This window comes from Lagopus leucura, unplaced genomic scaffold, assembly GCF_019238085.1.
Source record: "Lagopus leucura isolate 7727_CA_CO unplaced genomic scaffold, USGS_WTPT01 Super-Scaffold_100028, whole genome shotgun sequence".
In the NCBI taxonomy this organism is placed as follows: Eukaryota; Metazoa; Chordata; class Aves; order Galliformes; family Phasianidae; genus Lagopus; species Lagopus leucura.
This window is the reverse complement of record NW_024962279.1, coordinates 4,300,174-4,318,401: the sequence shown is the minus strand read 5'-3', so window position 1 is coordinate 4,318,401 and position 18,228 is coordinate 4,300,174. Positions and strand designations below refer to the sequence as shown.

General features: G+C 46.9%; 1 protein-coding gene across 7 annotated transcripts in view; it reads left to right on the top strand.

The window, feature by feature from the left end:
• Window positions 1-18,228, top strand: part of FOXP1 (forkhead box P1) — a 337,019-nt gene that overhangs the window by 255,956 nt on the left and 62,835 nt on the right. For 6 of the 7 annotated variants that reach the window (XM_042880828.1, XM_042880831.1, XM_042880827.1 and 3 more), the window contains 3 exons: window positions 10,722-10,859; window positions 11,933-12,022; window positions 17,304-17,463. In XM_042880828.1, coding sequence (XP_042736762.1) covers window positions 10,722-10,859; window positions 11,933-12,022; window positions 17,304-17,463 — 388 coding nt within the window. Of the gene's footprint in view, window positions 1-1,120; window positions 1,165-10,721; window positions 10,860-11,932; window positions 12,023-17,303; window positions 17,464-18,228 lie in introns of those variants that run through there. The other variant, XM_042880833.1, reaches the window with a different exon arrangement.

Below are 18,228 nucleotides of genomic sequence, written 5' to 3'. Positions count from 1 at the left end.
TAAAGTGCGTGCTGCCTGGGGACCGTGGCTGTGTGGCTGCCGGCATTTGGCTACGTGTGCATGCAGCGTCTGCATCAGTGTGCTCAGAGGCTGTGAGAAATACGAGATAAAATTGAATAGCAGGGAAGATTTGGCCAAATAATGCAGCATGCAATAATGAGGCACATAGCTATAGGGCAGGAGAAAATCCATGACGGGGTTGACAGCAGTCCCTGGGCTGGAAATGGCAGAAGGACAGGTTCTGTGTGTGCACTGAGATCTGGAGTGGAGGGCGAGGAAAGTATTGCTTTGAGCTGTCAAGCAGAGGAAAGCTTGCTGCGTGCCACACGATGCACCCTGTACCCAAACCTTCCCCAAATGTGGGAGGCAGGCAGGGCTGCTGCTGAGTGCTGTGCCCAATCTGAGCATCCCAGTGCCATAGAGGACTTTTTAAGGGAAACGATGGGAGAAGATGCTCTGGGCATCCCAGCGTCCTGGGCTAGGATCCCTGCTGCTTTGCTGGGGCGCAAAGGAAGGTTATCCTGTTTGCAGGCCAGGTGCGTCAGCTGGGCTTAATACAAGCTCCTGCTGGAGGCTTCTTATGATAGCATGCTTTGTATTAAATTCCTGCTATGGTTTTTTTATTTGTGGCATTAAAGTCGTGCAGCAGAACTGTTGGAGAGAGTCACAGCCACTTTCTGAGAGAAAGTTAGGTGGAAGGAGAGCTGCTCCTCCAGCGCATCGCGTTTGCAATGCCTGCTCGGAGCACTGCACTAGCTGCCACTTCTTCCCCCCCTCCCCCCCCCCCCCCGTAACGTGCTGGCACCCACGCCCCACAAAATAGCTTTATTTAGGGGGAAGCCGCTTTTAAACACGTCCCGGCGCAGTGTGGCGGCTCCCTGCGGGCCGGGCCGGGCCGGGCAGCACCGCCGCCAGTACCGTCGGCAGCGGCACAGCCGGCAGCAGGTCAGAGGGCGCGGAGAGCCGCGAGGGAGGAGGGCCGCGCCCGGGGTGCCCCGTTCCGGGGTTCCGGGGCGGGGTGTGCGCGGCGGCGCGGGGCGGGGCGGGGCGGCGGGGCTCCGCGGCAGCCCGCGAGCACGGCGCCGCCACTCCGCCCGCGGAGCCTCCGCGCCGCCCGGACCCGGCCCGCTCCATGGCCCGTCCGCCGCCGGCGCCGCAGCCCAGGTGGGTGCCGAGCCCCGCGGGGAGCGCGCGAGCCCCGGCCGTGCCCGCACCGAGCCGGGAGCTGCGGGAGGAGGAGAGGGAGAGCTCGGGCTGCGGCGGGATCTGCTGGGGGGCGGGGGGGAAGAGCTTTGCGAAGTGAGCGGGCGGGGCGCGTTGCTTTTCTTGTTTTTACTTTCCTCTTTTTCCCAAATTATTTTTTCCTCGCCTCTTTTGTTCCGACATTTGGCTTTGGCGCAGCTCGCCGCGCGCGCCATAGTTTTGAAGAAGTGCTCGCAGCGCTCCGAGCGCTCCGGCAGCGCCGGGATCGGCCCCGCGCATCGCCTCCTCGGCCGGGGCAGCGGCCGGACAGCGGCGGGGCTGAGCGGTGCGGAGCGGGGAGGAGGCAGCCCCGAGGAAGTGGGTGGTGAGTTCGGAGCAAAGTGCACGCACACTCTTCCTCTCCGCAATTAACTCCTTCGGAGCCGGCCGGCCCCGGCGCGGGGCGGCGCGGGCTTGGAACAACAACGAGTTCGGTGGCAGGAAATGTGAATCACTCGCGGTGACTCAGATGTGTTTACGAAAACGAAATGGTCGGATTTGTGCTAGCGGTGAGCGTTGGGTTGCAGAGCTCTGTAAATTGCCGAAGTTTATTTCTAATCAGAAGTGCCTTAGGCGGGGGGTTTGCCCCGGGGGTCAGTGAGCTCCGTGCCGGTGCCCGGCCCTGGCACAGCTGTGGGACGGGCTGAACTGCGCGGATCTCTTTGTGGCAAGTTAGCAACAGTTCTGTTTGCTTCCCTCTTTTTAGAAAATCGGGGCTAAGCCACATGCTTTCATGTGAAATTAGCATTAAATGTGCAGCTGCCGGGCGAAGAAACACCTCGTATTAATTGTGATTTCTCAGCTCGGAAGGCAGCCCGTTCCCGAGCCATGGGAACACGGCTGTCAGAGGGCCGAGCTGCGGGTGCAGCTCCCAGCACTGCTGCCATCGGCAGGGCTGCTGGCCGGCACCCGCACTGCCTGCGCCGAGGGGCTGCTCGGCCTGCAGCGTGGCGGAGCTGAACTGCAAACTGATTGGTCTGACACTTTATAATCAAAGTTGATTTATTGTTCATTAGTAGTGCATTAGCCCTTTCAGGCAAGACAGTTATTTGTGTAGTGGCCTGTCAAACAAAAGACCGCTAGCACCTGTCATTTCTAAACCATGAGATAAGCGAGCAGATATTAAGATAACGCAACTAGAAATACCCCGGAACGAGGTAAAGTTGTGGCAGTTTCCCTTTCGGGGATGGTGTTGCAGGCGGTCAGCATGTGGGGTCCCTGAGCGGGGCACTGCGGGGAAGGTGCGAGCTCTGCAGCCTTGGTGGGTTCTGCAGGTTGGGGTTGGCGTCTGGGCGAGATGGAGGCACTCGTGTTTTGTCCCTGACTCCTTCCTCCTCTTCCCAGTGGGCAGATGTCATGCGACAATGCTCTTGCTGGCAGGGGTTAATTATATGAAAACTTGATGACATCACGGCAGAGCTGTGAGAATGTCAAAATACATCTGCTGCCATATTCAGACATTTTGCTCTCTGCCCCCCCCCCCCCCCCGTACCGGCTCCCCTACCCTTCTCAAAAGGGAATGATCTCATGACATAAAACAGAAAACAACACAAGTGTCAAAAGAAAACAAAATTAGTGAACTTTTGTCTGCCACCATAGAAACGAGGATTAACTTATGTTATTCCAGAGCGTGGAATGGAGACTATCTGCATGAGGATATATAGTGCATTGTCTTTTGTGAATTTTCATTTGACAGGGATTTTGGAGGCTGTGATCTTAATTAAATCTCAACTGACTCAAATAATGCATCTAAAGGCACGCAGTGTTGCGTAACCTTGCTGAGTTGGTAAACCATAAATCATCAGAAAGCTTGTGATAGGAAGGGCTGCTTTGAAATTTTTTTGTTTGCTGCAGTTGTTATTTTTTTCCTCTTGTTTAACATACACTAACTGTGCCATCATGCCCTCCCTGTTAAAACAGCATGATTTTTGCTTTAAAAAAAAAAAAAAAAGGGGGCAAAGCTGTGAGATGTGCTGTGACCAGTCCCTCAGCCAAACCAAGGAGAAGCAATAAATAAAATGGAATTGACAGGGGAGGAATGAGCGAGCAGTGTGGGCTAACGGGGGAGCTGGGCAGCACTGCAGCTGGGCAGACACGGTGGGTCTGGGCCGTGCAGCTCTGGCACTGGGCTGAGCCCTGTGCTGCAGCAGCCCTGACTGGAAGGGTCACAGCTGGATCTGTGCCCTGCTGGATATCAGGCTCTGCCCTGTGCTCAGGTTGAGTTCATTTCAGTCGCCTGTAAGGGAGAAAACAGTTGCAACAGTTGTGTGCTGTGTGTCGGGGTGTTTTTAGGCACTGGAAGTGATGTGGAGCCGTTAGGGCGATGGCTTGGGCAGCATTCTAACCTGGAGCTCTCAAGCACTGCTGCTGCTCAATAGTCATGTTTCTAAAACGCTGAAGCTCAATGAATTGCTGCTTCAGCATAAAGCGCTCTGGCTGTGTTTGTGGTGGCCTGCCCTGGGCAGCTGGAGGCAAGGTAAAGGCGAAGGCTGGGCTGTGCTGCAGGGCTGTGTGCTGCAGGGCTGTGCTGTGCTGCAGGCAGCCTGGTGCCCCTGGCGCACAGTTTGCTCACTGCTCAGCTTTCTCCTTTCGATGGGCAGAAGCGGCAGCAGGGCTCGTTCTGTCACCACCTGCAGAACTCGGTGGTGGGAAAGTCCTGACACTGCGAGCTAAATTTGTTATTGTTTGGTGGAAGGCTTGGCTGCTTGGAAGCAGTTTGTTTGTTTTATTGAAAGCAGAACTGCATTACTGGAAACTACTTTGCTGCAGTTCAGTTACATGTCCTGTGCTGTTCTGTGTTTGTAAGGTGCTTCCTTGCTCAGCTTCGCTTTCCAGTTACAGGCAGAGGAAAAAAAGCATCATGCACTGTGCAGGGCTGAGGCCGCGCAGAGATTTTGGAGAGCAACAGCTCTGGCAAATCTCTCTTCCCTTTCCCAGCTTTTTTTTTTTGCTTTTTTTTTTTTTTTTTTTTTTTTTTTTGCCTTTTTTTTCTTTTCTGCCTTTCCAGCACATTTTCCTCTGCTAGAAGGAGGATCCGTAGGGCTTGTGCTGAGGTAGAATGAATGGCAGAAGAAGCAGAGCGAGCGTTGCACAAATCAGTGGCACTGCTAATTGCTCCCTGCACTAGTTTGGGACGGATTTGCCCACAGTGATTAGGTAAGATGCTGTTATTTGGGAGGGACAGCAGCCCCCTCCCCAAACTGACAACGGGTTTTAATTTTTAAGCTTTATCTTGCCCTTAAATCTGAAACATCATTGTTCAAATAACTGAGAACAAGGTAAACCAACAACATCAAAAAGGTCGGCTTCTGTGATTTCTCAAGGGCTTGTTATTTTGTACTTTCCAATTCTATTTGATGTCTTGACAAAACAAGATGACACAAGGGAGAATACATTAAATTTTGATTTTCATCTAACCTGTTACAGTCGTGGCAGCTTAATTTCTGGTACTTTTTCCCGAAGACGGCTCCTTGCACAATTACTCTAATTGCCACGCCGCGTTATGAGAGGGTTTCTTTGCAGGTTCCCCATTTGCCTTGATTTTTGCCAGGCGTTTTTTTGAGCGTGTTCTGACCTTTCACATGGCGAGCTCGTCGCTTGGAGTGCGTCTTCATTAGAAGTAAATCAGCGAATGGCAAGATTGTCAGAGAAGCAACCGATGTTTTCTCATTAGAATCTAATTTGCAGCGTTGCGCTCAGCTGCGCCGTGCGGCCGTAGGTTCCTGCGCTAGGTGTGAAAACACGCACGTTTCGAGCGAGTAAAGTTTACAAGTGTTAGCAAGGCTCTGCTGGCAGGCACAGCACAGCCTCGCAGCGCTGCACGGAGCAGTGGGAGCGCTGGAGCTGCTGTCGGAGCTGCTGGCTGCCCACGGGGCCGGGCTGCCCTGGCACCGAGCTGTGCCCCACAGCCGTGCTGCTGCTTCCATCGCCGCCTTCTATTGTTCCCTTAAGCTCTCCTTGGATGTGTTAGCGAGTGAGCACGCAGATGTAAGGAGTCTGACAGGGTGATCGTTCTCAGTGCTGGGGTGAGAGGAGCTTTTGAGGGTTTTCGAGGGTTTTAGGGGTGTTTTGGGTGTTTCTAAGCAAGGCTGCTTTTGGTTTGTTTCGGGGCAGTGTGGCAGAATATGCTGACCTAACATTTCCTATACTCAAACTGTTGTCTTTTTTCCTTCTGTATTTATTTACTTATTTATTTAATGTTTTTAAACCGTTGCAAAATGAGCCCAGTGCTAGGAGGCATGCACCACAGGTTGTGATTTTTCCTTTCGTGACAGAGCAGCAAACAAAAGCGGTAACTTTCTAAAATGTGAAAAATGATGATGGTAATCTCGAGGTTGAAATCTTGCTGCGTTTATTAAATGGGTGTTTGGTTGTGTGCATTCCAGTTTAGTCTGTATTTGACAAATGTTAGACGCAGAGAGAATTTAATTTATGTAAACTTTATATTTTTATGCAAATTAAATGGGTATTTATTATAGCAGAAACAATTATCCTGGCACTTAGTGAGAAGCCCGGTATGCATGAGAAGTGGTAGATAAGATCAGATGTTTCATTCTGTAAACAAATATGAAAATATCCCCAATTTTCCTTTGCTGGAAGAGAGCAGAGAGGAGAGCAGAGATCCTGAGGCGCCGGCAGTGCCAGGACAGTCCATCGCGCTGCCTTCCACGAGTCACAGGCAGATCTTCTCTCCTGATAAAACATAATAAACAAAATTAGAATAATAAAATGCTAATTTAATTTTAAAGAGGCTTCTCCCCCTTTTTTTTTTTTTTTTTTAATAGGGAGTCACATTGTTACAGAGAGAACAGTTATGCTAATGATGAAGCACTTAGCTGATTTCACATTAATATAACAAACGTTACCTGTCCTAATGTGTTGTGCAGTATCACGGCAGAATAACCGAGTCTAAAAGTCAGATTCCGTTTTGCATCATGAACCAGAATGGCAGCTTCTGCCTGCACAGTTCCATCGGCAGCGTTTTTTGGCTGTTATTTGCAGGCTGACGTCTCATGTCACAGAGGTTTCAGGCTCAGGGTCCTGTGCTCAGCACTGCGCTGCTGGGCTCTGCTTTGTGGCACCGAGCTTTTCCCTCTGCCAGCACGGCTGTGCTTTCTCTTCTGCTGTGACACGAGTGCAGCTATTTTACATTCTTTCAGTCAGGAATTTTTTTTAAATTGCAAGAAGTCTCACACGTAATAGCTTTCTACTAAAGCAGCCGAGGGAATTGTTTGGGTTTGCCTCGCCGTGTCTATTTTTCTGGCAGTCCGACACCTTTAACTGCGACTCAGGCACTCGCTTGGTGTTGGGCTGCGTTCTGCTCCGTGTCACTTCTGCCACAAAATCTTTAACTGAAGAATTGCCGTTTGGAAAAGCAAGGTGCCTGCTCTGAGGACTTCCTGAATTCAAGTGCGAGCACACAGCGCAGGAGAAGGGGATTTTCTGGCAGAGCTGTTCTCTATGAATTGAGGAGATGCTCCCCAGCTTCCATGCGTGCCTGCTAGCAGCTGACAAGGCCACCGGCGCACCCAGCAATGAAGGCACGTTGTTTGAAAATGGCATGCTTTTTTTTTTTTTTTTTTTTTTTTCTGCACTCCGTATAAGATTGAGCTCCTTGAAATTTTTTGGCTAGTATTTAATTATATTAATATCAGAGAAAATGGGGGAACGTAGATGATTGAGTAGGTCTAAATCATTTCCATCCCCGTGACACTTGTCTGAGCAGTGCGCGGCGGTGACAAATGCATCCCAGCTGTAGTCTGTGGTGAAGTTAAAGGCGAGCTTGGCCCAAGTTGTGCAAGGTTCCCCAAGCTGTGCAAGCGGAGCTCGGGGTGGGGAGAGGAGAGAACAGGCAGGCTTGAGAGGTGTGGAGCAATGGCAGAGGGACCTGGGAGACAGAGTGGCTGAAAACAATTTTGAGTATTAAAGACGTTTTTTGCCGTTGCTGCTATTAGCATGTCAGCAGGTCTGTACTAGCACAGCTCCCAAAACTGACTTGCAGCTGTATTTTTACCTTTGCTGCCAGGTTTACATGCAGCTGGGTATCTACCACACCCCATTGTTATCAGTCAACAATACCAAAAGTGGTTCATTAATCATATCAATAACAACAATCGTGTTTCATGTAGAAAACAGAAATAAACAACTGGGGGGGGGGGGGGGAGAGGAAAGATTGATTTCTGTCCTGCATGCTAAGTTAGCATTCTTTAAATACATCTGCCAGTACTTTAATTTGAACTTCAACTCCCTGAAGGCAGTAAGACAGAATTATTTTAGTTCTTCATAAACTGCCTTCTGTGATTCATTGTTAACTCATAAAACACACTCATTTTCATGTACTTAAACAGTTAAGCCATTTTCAAAGTTGGTTTGTAATTTTTTTTGGCAACACATTTAAGTTGACATCTGAGAGATAGAAATCTACAATTAATTTATAGCCTTCAGTTTAGGTTTCGTTTACTATCAGACAAAATATCAGAAATAAATATTTTTTATCTAACGTAATGCAAAGTATATTGCGCAGTATCTAAAATAAAGCTTAGTTTTGACTGAATACACTCAAAAAGGGACCCATAAATATTAGAGAGCTGTAGTTAAGAACTTACATGACTGTTTTAAATACTATTGATTTAAACCACTGGCTAGATTTTATGAATCAAAGTGTAATTTCCAAGCTTTGGCTATATTTCTCATCGCTAAAGCACTCTCTCTGGTGTGCCTTTAGCAGCTTTCCAGACATTCAACACGGGATTAAATGATAGTAGTTACAATGATCAATAGGTTAAGACCGGTACAATCACTCTTACCGCTAATGACCTCGGTAGTAATGGGTAATAAAGTGTGGGCTATAATAGCCTATTGCTGGAGCTGCATGCCCTTTGATTCCCAGTATTACTAGGGACTAGCTACATGAAAAAGTTGGACGTTGGGAGTTAAGAGAGTGGATATATAGGCCATAATTCTTAACTATTTAAAGGCCTCCAACAGTACGTGTGCCCACGCTTGTCTGGGGCGCGTGTCGTTTTTAACACGGCGGTTTCTGGCTTGTTTGAATTTCCTTGCTCTGTAGGATGGCTTCCACCATGAGCCAGAGTTCAGGGGAAGCGCAGCTGCTGCCTGCTCTGACAAATGAGAGGCTGGACCTTCTTGGAGCCACAGGCGGGGTGTGCAGATGTGGTTTCAGCCGGTAGAAGAAGGTCGAGCAGAGCAACGCAGACCTGTATTGCTAGGTGGGCCTTGTTTATTCACACGTTTGTGAGTGTTTGTATACACACAGACACGTTGCTTCCCTCCCTGGTTAAGTGCTGCTGTTTGAGCAGAGCGTGAGCAGCTGGGAGATTCTTCACCGGAAGGTACGTGGCCGCCGTTCAAAGGCAGGGCCGAATCCCGAGATGTGTCCTGAGATAAATGTGCAAAGGAGCAGTGGAAGTGAATGGGAGTTGTCTCCGCGTAGCTGCTGGCAGAATGCGGCCCCGCGTATTAATCACCCGCACGTAGGGTTTACAGCACCCCACCCTATTCCTGTCTGTATCCCTGCTTGTCGTCATAAATCTGACCGAGGAGTATTTGTGTTGTATGTCTTCCAAGAATGGCACAGAAAACGTACTTAAACATGCTTCCTTTTCTGTTTGCTCAGTCCGACTTCAGTGTAAGGTAGTACAAACCCCAGGGTAAAGTAAACTTCTCTGAGGATGGGAATAATGAAGGTGAGTCAGGCTTCGGGGCTAAGATAGTGACTACAGCACTTAATTGAAATAATTTTCTACTCCCAGAAAAGTTCTTAACAGCGTCTGGATTAAGATCCTGTGAATTGATGGGATTCCCTGTTCCAGTAGGTCGGTGCCGTCACAGCTCGGGGCGGTGGTACCGCACTGCCAGGTTGGTGGTTCTCCCAGGGCTGCAGTCTTAGAGGGACTCTGGCTATGATGACACCTCCCATCCTTCGCTGTCTGTTTCTCAACCTTCACACCTGCCTGCTGCAGTGTGGGCAGCACCAGGTCCGTGCTGGGGCGCAGGGGATTCGCTCCGCGCCGCATTAATGGGATGTCAGTTTGCTGGATGTGTCTGCAGCACGTTCTGTAGGCAGGGTCTGGCCCCAGCGCATGACATGTACACAACAACACAGGGCGATGTGTGCTGTACATAAGTCTGACCTTCAGGAACCATTTTTAGTTCATCAAAATTAGTGATGCTGAGAAATCAGGACATCAGTGCATAATGACTGTGAAATTAGGAATGAGAGCTTGCTATGCAAATGACAGGACAAATCATGTGAAAAAGTCAAGATAAACTGCATATTAAGACATTATGTTACATAAAATTAATACTGCATTTCTCCCTTGCTTACTAGTACCCAGGAAGACTTTTTTTTAAGCTCTTTTATCTTCAGATCAGCTATTGTCTGCTGATTTTTTAAAAAGTGGTGCACAGAAAAAGTGCTAAACATGTTATTACCTTTTATTGTAACCCATGAGATGACAGGAGATCCTTTTTAACAAAGTATATCCTTTACTGCTTTTAGTTTTGTGCTGTCACATATTTGATCTGAAACTATAGAAAAGTAAGGTGCTTAAATATTACTGTTAAAACTCACAGGGTTTTGTCTTTTCTTCTATTGTTTTTTTTTCTTCCTTTTCTTTTCCTTTTTTGGGGTGGAGGATAGAGGGGTGGGTTTCTGGGGAAATAGTCTTCTTGCATTACTAGGACTGACAAAATGGTTCTCATGTAGTCTGCAAATTAAACACAAGTGCAGTGATTATTTTGAATAGCTAAATTACATTCTAGAAAGCTTGCAGAATTCATAGCATTGTCATTAGGTATCCGCTTGAATACAATTTGTGTAACCTTGGCCAAGACAGCCTGTCATTTTAATGTCAGTGTTTTATCTGAACAAGACATCATCCTTTCAGATACAGTGTACAGGTTCCTTGCAAAGATGCCCATGCAGAAACGTGTTAACAGTTGCAAATATGAAATGCTATCAAGTTCATCACTGTAGCTGTTTGTCACTGAAATGTCATGGAAAGCGGCTTTTAATGGTATCTCACATAATATGAAAGAATTGAAGACATCTGTATGCTGGGTGAATATGGAATGGTAAAGACATCGCAGTAGGGCCTTTCTGTTAAAATTGCATAGGAGTGTAGTGCTGTTATTCACATCACTGAGCCTTCCTTCAATTTTCTTAAAAACCTGTCGTAATAGGGCCTAGATCCCATCAGCACAGGATACTCGGCTCTTGAATTTCTGTACGGCAGGGAGGGACTTTCTGGGAGGGAATGTTCTGAGCTGACAGTTCCCTGTGAAAATAAATAAATCTTAACAGGTTTTGCTGTCTTGCTGTCTAAAGAATTCCCATTGTCATAATGCTCTGCAGAGAGGAAGCTGGGTGGCTGGGGAAGCACAGGTCCCTCTGTGCTCAGGGCAGGTTGTGCCTCCTGCTGTGATGCTCCCTGACCACCATTCTGTGTCCCCTGCAGGTTCCCGTGTCGGTGGCTATGATGACACCTCAAGTGATCACTCCCCAGCAAATGCAGCAGATCCTCCAGCAACAAGTGCTAACTCCCCAGCAACTCCAAGTCCTGCTCCAGCAGCAGCAGGCACTCATGCTTCAACAGGTAATTGTTGTCTGTGCAGCCCCTGTTGGGTGGGGGGCTTTGGCTCGTGCTGCCTTCTGGCGATGACGGCTGCCCACGTCTCAGGGTCTGTACTGCAGGGCAGCCACGCTCTGAGATGAACCGACTGCTCTTTTGTTTTTAGTTCTAGAAATAGCTACTGGAAACAAATCCAGGGAGCAGTGCTAGGAGCGTTTCCAAGATCAGCTAAATAATACAGCTGCATATTTAAGTGTCAGGACTTCAGCAGATGTCCCTGCTGATTTTGCCTGCATCCCTCCGAAAGTACGGCGTGCCCTGATTAATTGGAATAAATGAGGTAGTAGGGTAATATTTCCAATTTTAGTCCTTGCTACGTCCACGTGGGGCCGTAAAGGGCCGTTGAAACAGGGACAGCAAAAGTGAAGAGGTTTGCAAGCCTTAGTCCGTTTAATTTCAGCCAACGTGCGCTGCACGGTGCATTGGTGTTTCTGAGTGTCCTGCATTCATGCATGGCCCTTTCTCAGCTGGAAGTTGTGTGCTGTCCCTGGGTTACTGCAGGGCTCACGTCGGCACGGGCTCATGAGTCAGGCTGGTAAGAGCACCCACCAGACTGCACTTGTGTGTCCCCTCCCCTCTGCCTTCGTCCCACAGTGCAGCGTGTGCGGTGTGTGGCTGAAGCAGGGAGGAGGAGAGTGTTTCCCAGAATGTCTGTGCATGTATTGAACAACACTTAATATAGTCAAACCCTATCATTTAGAAAGCATGTGTGTTTCACAACAGAGATTCGCCAGGCTCTCTCAGCAAGGGCATTTTGGCTTTGTTGTTACAATCAAAGGTCATTCCTTGCCTTATTTTAATTAGTTTGTGTAGAAAATGGTATGTTTTTCATCAGTTCATTTTGGAGATTACTTTTCAAACGATAATGCCAAGAATAGTCAGTGTGCACTGAATTTATTGTCGAGTTTCAAACTAAAGGTCAGACCATTACAGATAAAAGGATGCTATTTTTCAAATCACAGTTTGTGTGTTACACCAAAAGGGACACTGAATTGGCTCTCCACTTTGTTACTTACCATCTTTCCTTTTCTTTGTAGCAGCAGCTTCAAGAGTTTTATAAGAAACAACAGGAACAGTTGCAGCTTCAACTTTTACAGCAACAACATGCTGGAAAACAGCCTAAAGAGGTACAGACAATACCCATTTTACTTTCAAACCACAGATCCCAGAGGACTGTCTAGAGGCTATTAAGCTGTCATTCATCTTATAAATGATGGCACAACTGAACTGACTCAATCGGGTCTCAGCTTTCAGATTTAGAGTTATTGTCCTGTTTTCGCCTGTATTTTCCTGTGCTTTCCATTTGCTTGCTGCCACATATTTTATAGCTGGGGAACACGCCTTGATGTTCAGTATGAGTACTGGAGCAAGCATCTGGACTTGTATCTTGGGAGAGTGCTTTTGGAAGTTAGTTATGTTGTAGAGGGGAGGGGGCAAAGAAGCAGGCCTAGCTCTGGGCCTGTTCTCTCCAGGCAGACAGTTCTGTGAGATTTTGAGTTTGAACTTGCAGTTTTCAGCCAGAGAGGTTCTGGCTGCAGGCTCCTTGCAGCATGGGCTCAGCAGAAGGTACCATGCTCGGGCAGTGTTTGTTGTGAGCAACAATAACTGAAATACCGAGGTAGGACAGGAATGCCATCTCATTGCAGTGTGTTGTGCCTGGGAACTGCAGCACGTTGTGATGCACAGTGTCTCGAGACCTTGCACAGATGCCACCATGGTCTGTGCTGGGAACAGGATGGCGAAGGCGGTTTTCTGCGTGTATGGAGAACGCACTGGTCCTTTCCGAGTGTCTCACTTCGTTGATGTTGGTGTGCTAAAATTCAGATTTGCTATAGTAACACGTGAAGGTACCACACTGGTATCTGTAGTCCCAAGGAGTTTGAGACTTCCACCTGACATCACCACTGACCAGTGTAGGTCCTAGAAAGCTGCCCGCTGGCACGAGATGCTGTGCAATGCCCGCCGATAGCAGCAGTGGTTACGTTGCTGATCACAGTGCTCGAAGCACGTGCCAGTTTCTGGCCCTCCCAAATTTTGGTGGATCGTGCCACCTGTGCCAAGTTTCAACCTGGAGCGAATTTTTCCAGCTGAGTTATAAACCCCTGAAAACAGGGGGTTTATAATGAAAACGCTGACACAACCTTAGCCATAGTGCGCTTACGGGCGCCTCTATAATAAAAAGGGAACAGATTAAAAAGTGTCTAAAATGTAAATCTAAAGGACTAACAGTAATTAAAATGGAAATGGCACAGGGAGGGAAGGCATGTAATTGTGAGATATCACTGTGCAGAATGCTCTCAGCTTTGTTTTGCTGGCTGTTTTTCTAATTCAGTAGGGCTTACTCATCAGTGGCAGTTCAATGCGCGTTAATGACTCTGGGATGCAGGCATCACTCTGGACAAAGAAATGATTATTGTGCGGTCAAAAGAAGTTCAAAGACAAGAAGGGAATTTCAGTTTTTTCCTTAGAGATCCACATTCAAGAGCATATAAATTAAGCCAAATGTTAAAAACCACAGTCTGAAAGCTGACTTCAAAGTCACAACTCTCTAATTAATGAACTGCGAGCTTCAGTTTGGACAAGTCGTGGTTTGATGCGCCCATAAATCAACATGACAGGTCTGTTTCACAGTCTCAGACAGCGCTTGTCATTGAGTCACATCAGATGTAAACACAGCAGAAAAAAGAGGGAATATGAAGGAGGTGCAATTGATCAACAGAATTGGTAAAAACCCACTTTTGAAACGCATTATGCATGATCACAGGAAATGGCGATAGCCTCAAGAGGCTTTCTCCTTCTGCTGTTGCTTTTTTGAATCAGATTTCTAACAGCCTTCAAAAGGGAGAATAAGAATTATGGAGCTTCTCCCCTGTGGCTGGCAGGCAATAACCCCCTGTTGTTATTTTGTGCTTCTTTCTTTTCAAAGGCGTCAAAATTTAGTTTTTTAAAGATCTTTAACTCTATATTTGAAGACAAACAATAAAGGGCTGCCACTGTCATTCTTATCAGTTACCAGGGATTGTATTTTTTCTTTCTGTTGCCACTTCTTATTAACCTCTTATTTGGTCTATTAGACATAGTTTTGAATGCAAGTCTGCATGCTGGGAGAACATGAAAGTTCAGATGAGCTCAGAGGGCAGATAAAGAAATTTGAAGGGGAAAGTTACACAGCAGAATGAACGATAAAAGTTAACTCTTCTAAATTGCTGTTGTCAGACAGGAGAGCATCTCAGACACAAAGATGAGGGCTTGGAGCTTGAAGAAAAATACTTTGTGTTAAAAAAGACGAGAAGGCAAGTTAGACAATGTGATGGCATTTCAATATCTAACACACTGGTTTACTGCGGTCGCACTTCTGATATTACACTATCGAAAGTAACAATAAGAAAAGACTCCTTCCTGTTCTAAGAAGAGCAATTTAACATGCTAGTGGGGAGCAGAACAAGGAGCCTGAGTCTCTCCAGCTTTTTCTAGGCTCTTTTTTTTTTTTTGCTGAGGGTTTCAACAGGGGCCCGTTTCCAGACCAGGCTTGCTTGGCCCCATTTTTCCTGCATGGAGGAGGTTATTTTGGCTGAATTAGCATGCGAGTGATGATGATCTTTTTTTTTTTAATTTTTTTTTTTCCTTTAACACGAATGATGGTGGGTCCCAAAGTGCATCGTGTGGCCTGGTGGCCGCAGTGCGGACACGGTGCGGCTTTGTGCGCTGACAGATGGAGCAGCTCTACCCATCTACGTCATTCTGTATCACGGCACGCACGGCTGGTGCTGCTGCCCCATCCCAAAAGGAGGCATACACACCCTGTGCCCACAGCCTCACACTGGAGAGGGCCCAACACGGGGGGCTCATGGCCACAGCGCTGCCTCCAGGCCCGGCTGTGTGGGACGGCTCCTGGGCACGGCCGTGTTCCTCCAGCGGTTGCGACAGTTTATGTTAGGCTGTAGGGAGGGACCGAAGAAAGGAAAACAGACCTTTGACAGCAGCTTCAGGGAGGGGACCAAAAATGCGAGTTTTATCAGGCTATTTCAGCATTTTAACACTGACTACTGACCTGACAACAGGACTGCACTGAGACCTTTTTTGTATGCATTCAATTGTGAGAAGTAAACAAACTGACTTGTATCCTGTGTTTGGTAACTGGGTGGGGAGCGCAGTTTGGCAACGCGTGTTGCTTTTAAATTCTTTCTTGGACAATGGGCCTTGTATACTTTTATATCCTGGCTTTTCAAAGTAGGGCGCGTTCAGGAGCTTTTCTTGGGATGGCTGAGAAGACAACCACAGGCATCACTCCATTTATATAAAGTCGTTTTTATGGTCTTTCTTTTTTGATGCCAATTTTGCACTCAGATGGCAAATAGGTAAAACACAGACTACTGTAATTTATTTTGTTCCACAAAAAACAAATACCACTCACATACACACACACACACACACAGACTGTGTATTAATTAAAGGTGCCTTCTTGCTCTGAAGATTCTATGATTCTGTGTATATTTGGAGTATGAGCATCTCTGGAGGCAAACACTGCTCTAACTGCAGTACGACCGTTGCTGCAGCTCACATTCATCCAGCGCTGTTGCAACAGCTGGATCTGTCTGAGCAAGCTGTGGCAGAGAAATGGAAACTCCGAGTTCCAGTATAGCTAAACTCTTGTTTGTTTAACTGTTCTCAAAGTTATAGATTTTCTCTGGATAGAAGAAAAATTAACTTGCCTGTCAGTACAGTTGTAGGCATGCAGTTTGTTGTAGTACAAAGATCGATGGGGTGTTGAAAGTACAAAAAAAGCAATAGGAATTTAATAAAAATAGTTGCTGTTGCCCTTCGCTTTGCCCAGCGATGTTTCATTTCACAAGCAACTGGCAGTGCTGTGGCTGTGTCACGTTCAGCCTGGCAGGCCGGAGCTGCAGTGCCTTGGCAGAAGGTGGGGCCCCGGCCCCTGGCTGGTGGCCGTCAGCCCCGCTCCTCTGACCCGGGTGGATGTTTCCTGCTTGACACCAGCAGGGAACGGGGCCAGCGATCCTCTGCTGCGATAGCGGGGAAGGGCAGCAAAGCGCTCTCGGTGTGGCCAGGGTTTATTTGAGAAAGTGTGGAGTTTTGCAAGAGTTAATTTTCTTTCCGTAACTGTTAGCCATGATGTGTATAAGACCTCCACCTTGATATGATTCCTAGCAGATTAGGGATATTAGATAATTTCCTTCTATTTATTGTACTACTGCTCTGTATTATCTTTCTATCACTCAGATAATTACTAAGGAAATCTACATTAATTTTTTTTGGCTAGCACAAGGAACTGCTAAACACTGGCATGATGTATTGATGTTTTACACAACAAAAGTTTTCCTCCTGTCATTGTACAATAAATAAAAAGATATTTATCAAAACGCAAAGCCTTTCATGGATTTTAAGAACAAAGCAAATAAAACACGAGATGAGCACGGAAGCAAAACCTAGAGGCTTGCTTAACTGCACAAAATTAAGGACTCAGAAGCCTGGAGTACTGTACATATTAAACACTCACATTCAAGTAAGATGTTGTTTGCTAAATTATGAATGTGTGTAATTAAAATCTAGTGGCTGTTTCTATGAAAGATTTACAATGTTATTTCATCGTTTGTCATGGCTAATTAACAATATTAGATGAAGTTTTTCTTCTTCAAAGGTCTGATTTTTTCTCATTTATTTATGTCAGAAGTGATAAACAGAGTAGTTAAAAGCTTCTCTGGGTACAGTAGTGAGAAAAGCAACATGTTCTTTTACACCTCGAAGGTTCAAGGTTCGTGTCCCTGTGGAGTAAAGCAGCTCTGACTTCTTTATAGCGAAAATAATTAAAAATTTCAAAGCACAGAAGTAGCAGCCTTAAATACAGCAAGGAATAATTCTGAACATAGTGGTATTGTTGCTTGATGGATGGATAAGAGAGAGTAAGTGTAGGATAGCATGAATGTAGCCAGTCGTGTTGCCTTAATCGTTGAGATGACCCTTGCATGAGCAAACAGAGCAGGGTACAGGGCTGTTGTTGGTGACGTCCAAATGTGATGTGGTTACGTGGAGTGGCTCTTGCATTGCATTTGTTCTTTGCTTTGAAGAATTGCCCGTGATTCTAGCAGCTGCCAGCAGAGTTTTGCTTTATCTGACACCGAAAGGCAGCTGCTTCTGGTGTAAAGCTCAGTCGTGTGGACGAAGAAACACTGCGTGTGTTTTTAATTGGGTTTGTAGGAGAGATTAGAAATTGACTGCCGCCCTGTTGGTAGCACCAGCTCTTAAGCAAGTCTTGTTACTGGGTGGTGAGCTCACTGTCGTTTCTCAGTACAAGTAACTATGATCAGTAGTTGCTGTGTGTTTAGCCAAGGATCCCTGTTAATGCTTTTCTCTTTGTTGACAAATGTGCATTTTTTTTTTCTTTTCCAGCCCCAGCAACAGCAGGTGGCTACGCAGCAGTTGGCCTTTCAGCAGCAACTCTTACAGATGCAGCAGTTGCAACAGCAGCACCTCCTGACTTTGCAGCGTCAAGGGCTGCTAACAATCCAGCCTGGCCAGCCTACTCTGCCTTTGCAGCCCCTTGCACAAGGTAGGTGAGGGGTTGGGGAGCTGCTGAGCAAGCAGATAGCATGTGCACACCAAATTGTCACTCAGTAAGCCAGAGAGTGATCTCATAGGCTCGTAAAATAAGAAAGAAAGAAAAATCCTGACTGGCAGAGTGGGCATTGTAAAGGTATTCTCGAGAAGGGCAGCGCTGAAACTGTGGGCCATGCTTGTTAGCAGAAGGCAGGCGGTTTAGTTTGGATTCATTTTGCACAGCTATATCCTGGTGAACGTGAAGCTGCTGGTTGTACTATTCTAGACTCAAAATCCTCCACGGGAGGCTTCCTAATAAAGTTTTGGTGCTGGGTTCATGGCTTAGGATAGCTTGAGAGCAGCTTTCCCTTCACTTTTTTGTGAAGTGCTGTCTTGGCTCTTTCTGACTTCATGGCTGGTGCAGAGCTGGGCACGAAACGGTGCTGACCACATGCTGCTGAGTGTGGAAATGAGATTGCCCTGTTCTGCAGCTGGAAGGGGAATGTGACAGTGTCTCCTCTTTGTGCATGTTTATGTGTCCTTCCTTTCACTGCCTGTGTAGATCATAGCTTCGTTCTTCCCTCCACACAAGGCAAATTGGGATTGACTCCATCTAATTTAAATGTTCTTACACTGGTGTTACTGACAATTAGATCCTCCTACGTCTTTATTCAGTCCTGCGCTATGTAAGAAGTCACCGATTTGCTGAAATCCCTATTTTTTTTTTAAGATATTGATACATTGAAAGCAATAGCTACTCAAATCACAATACTTCTGA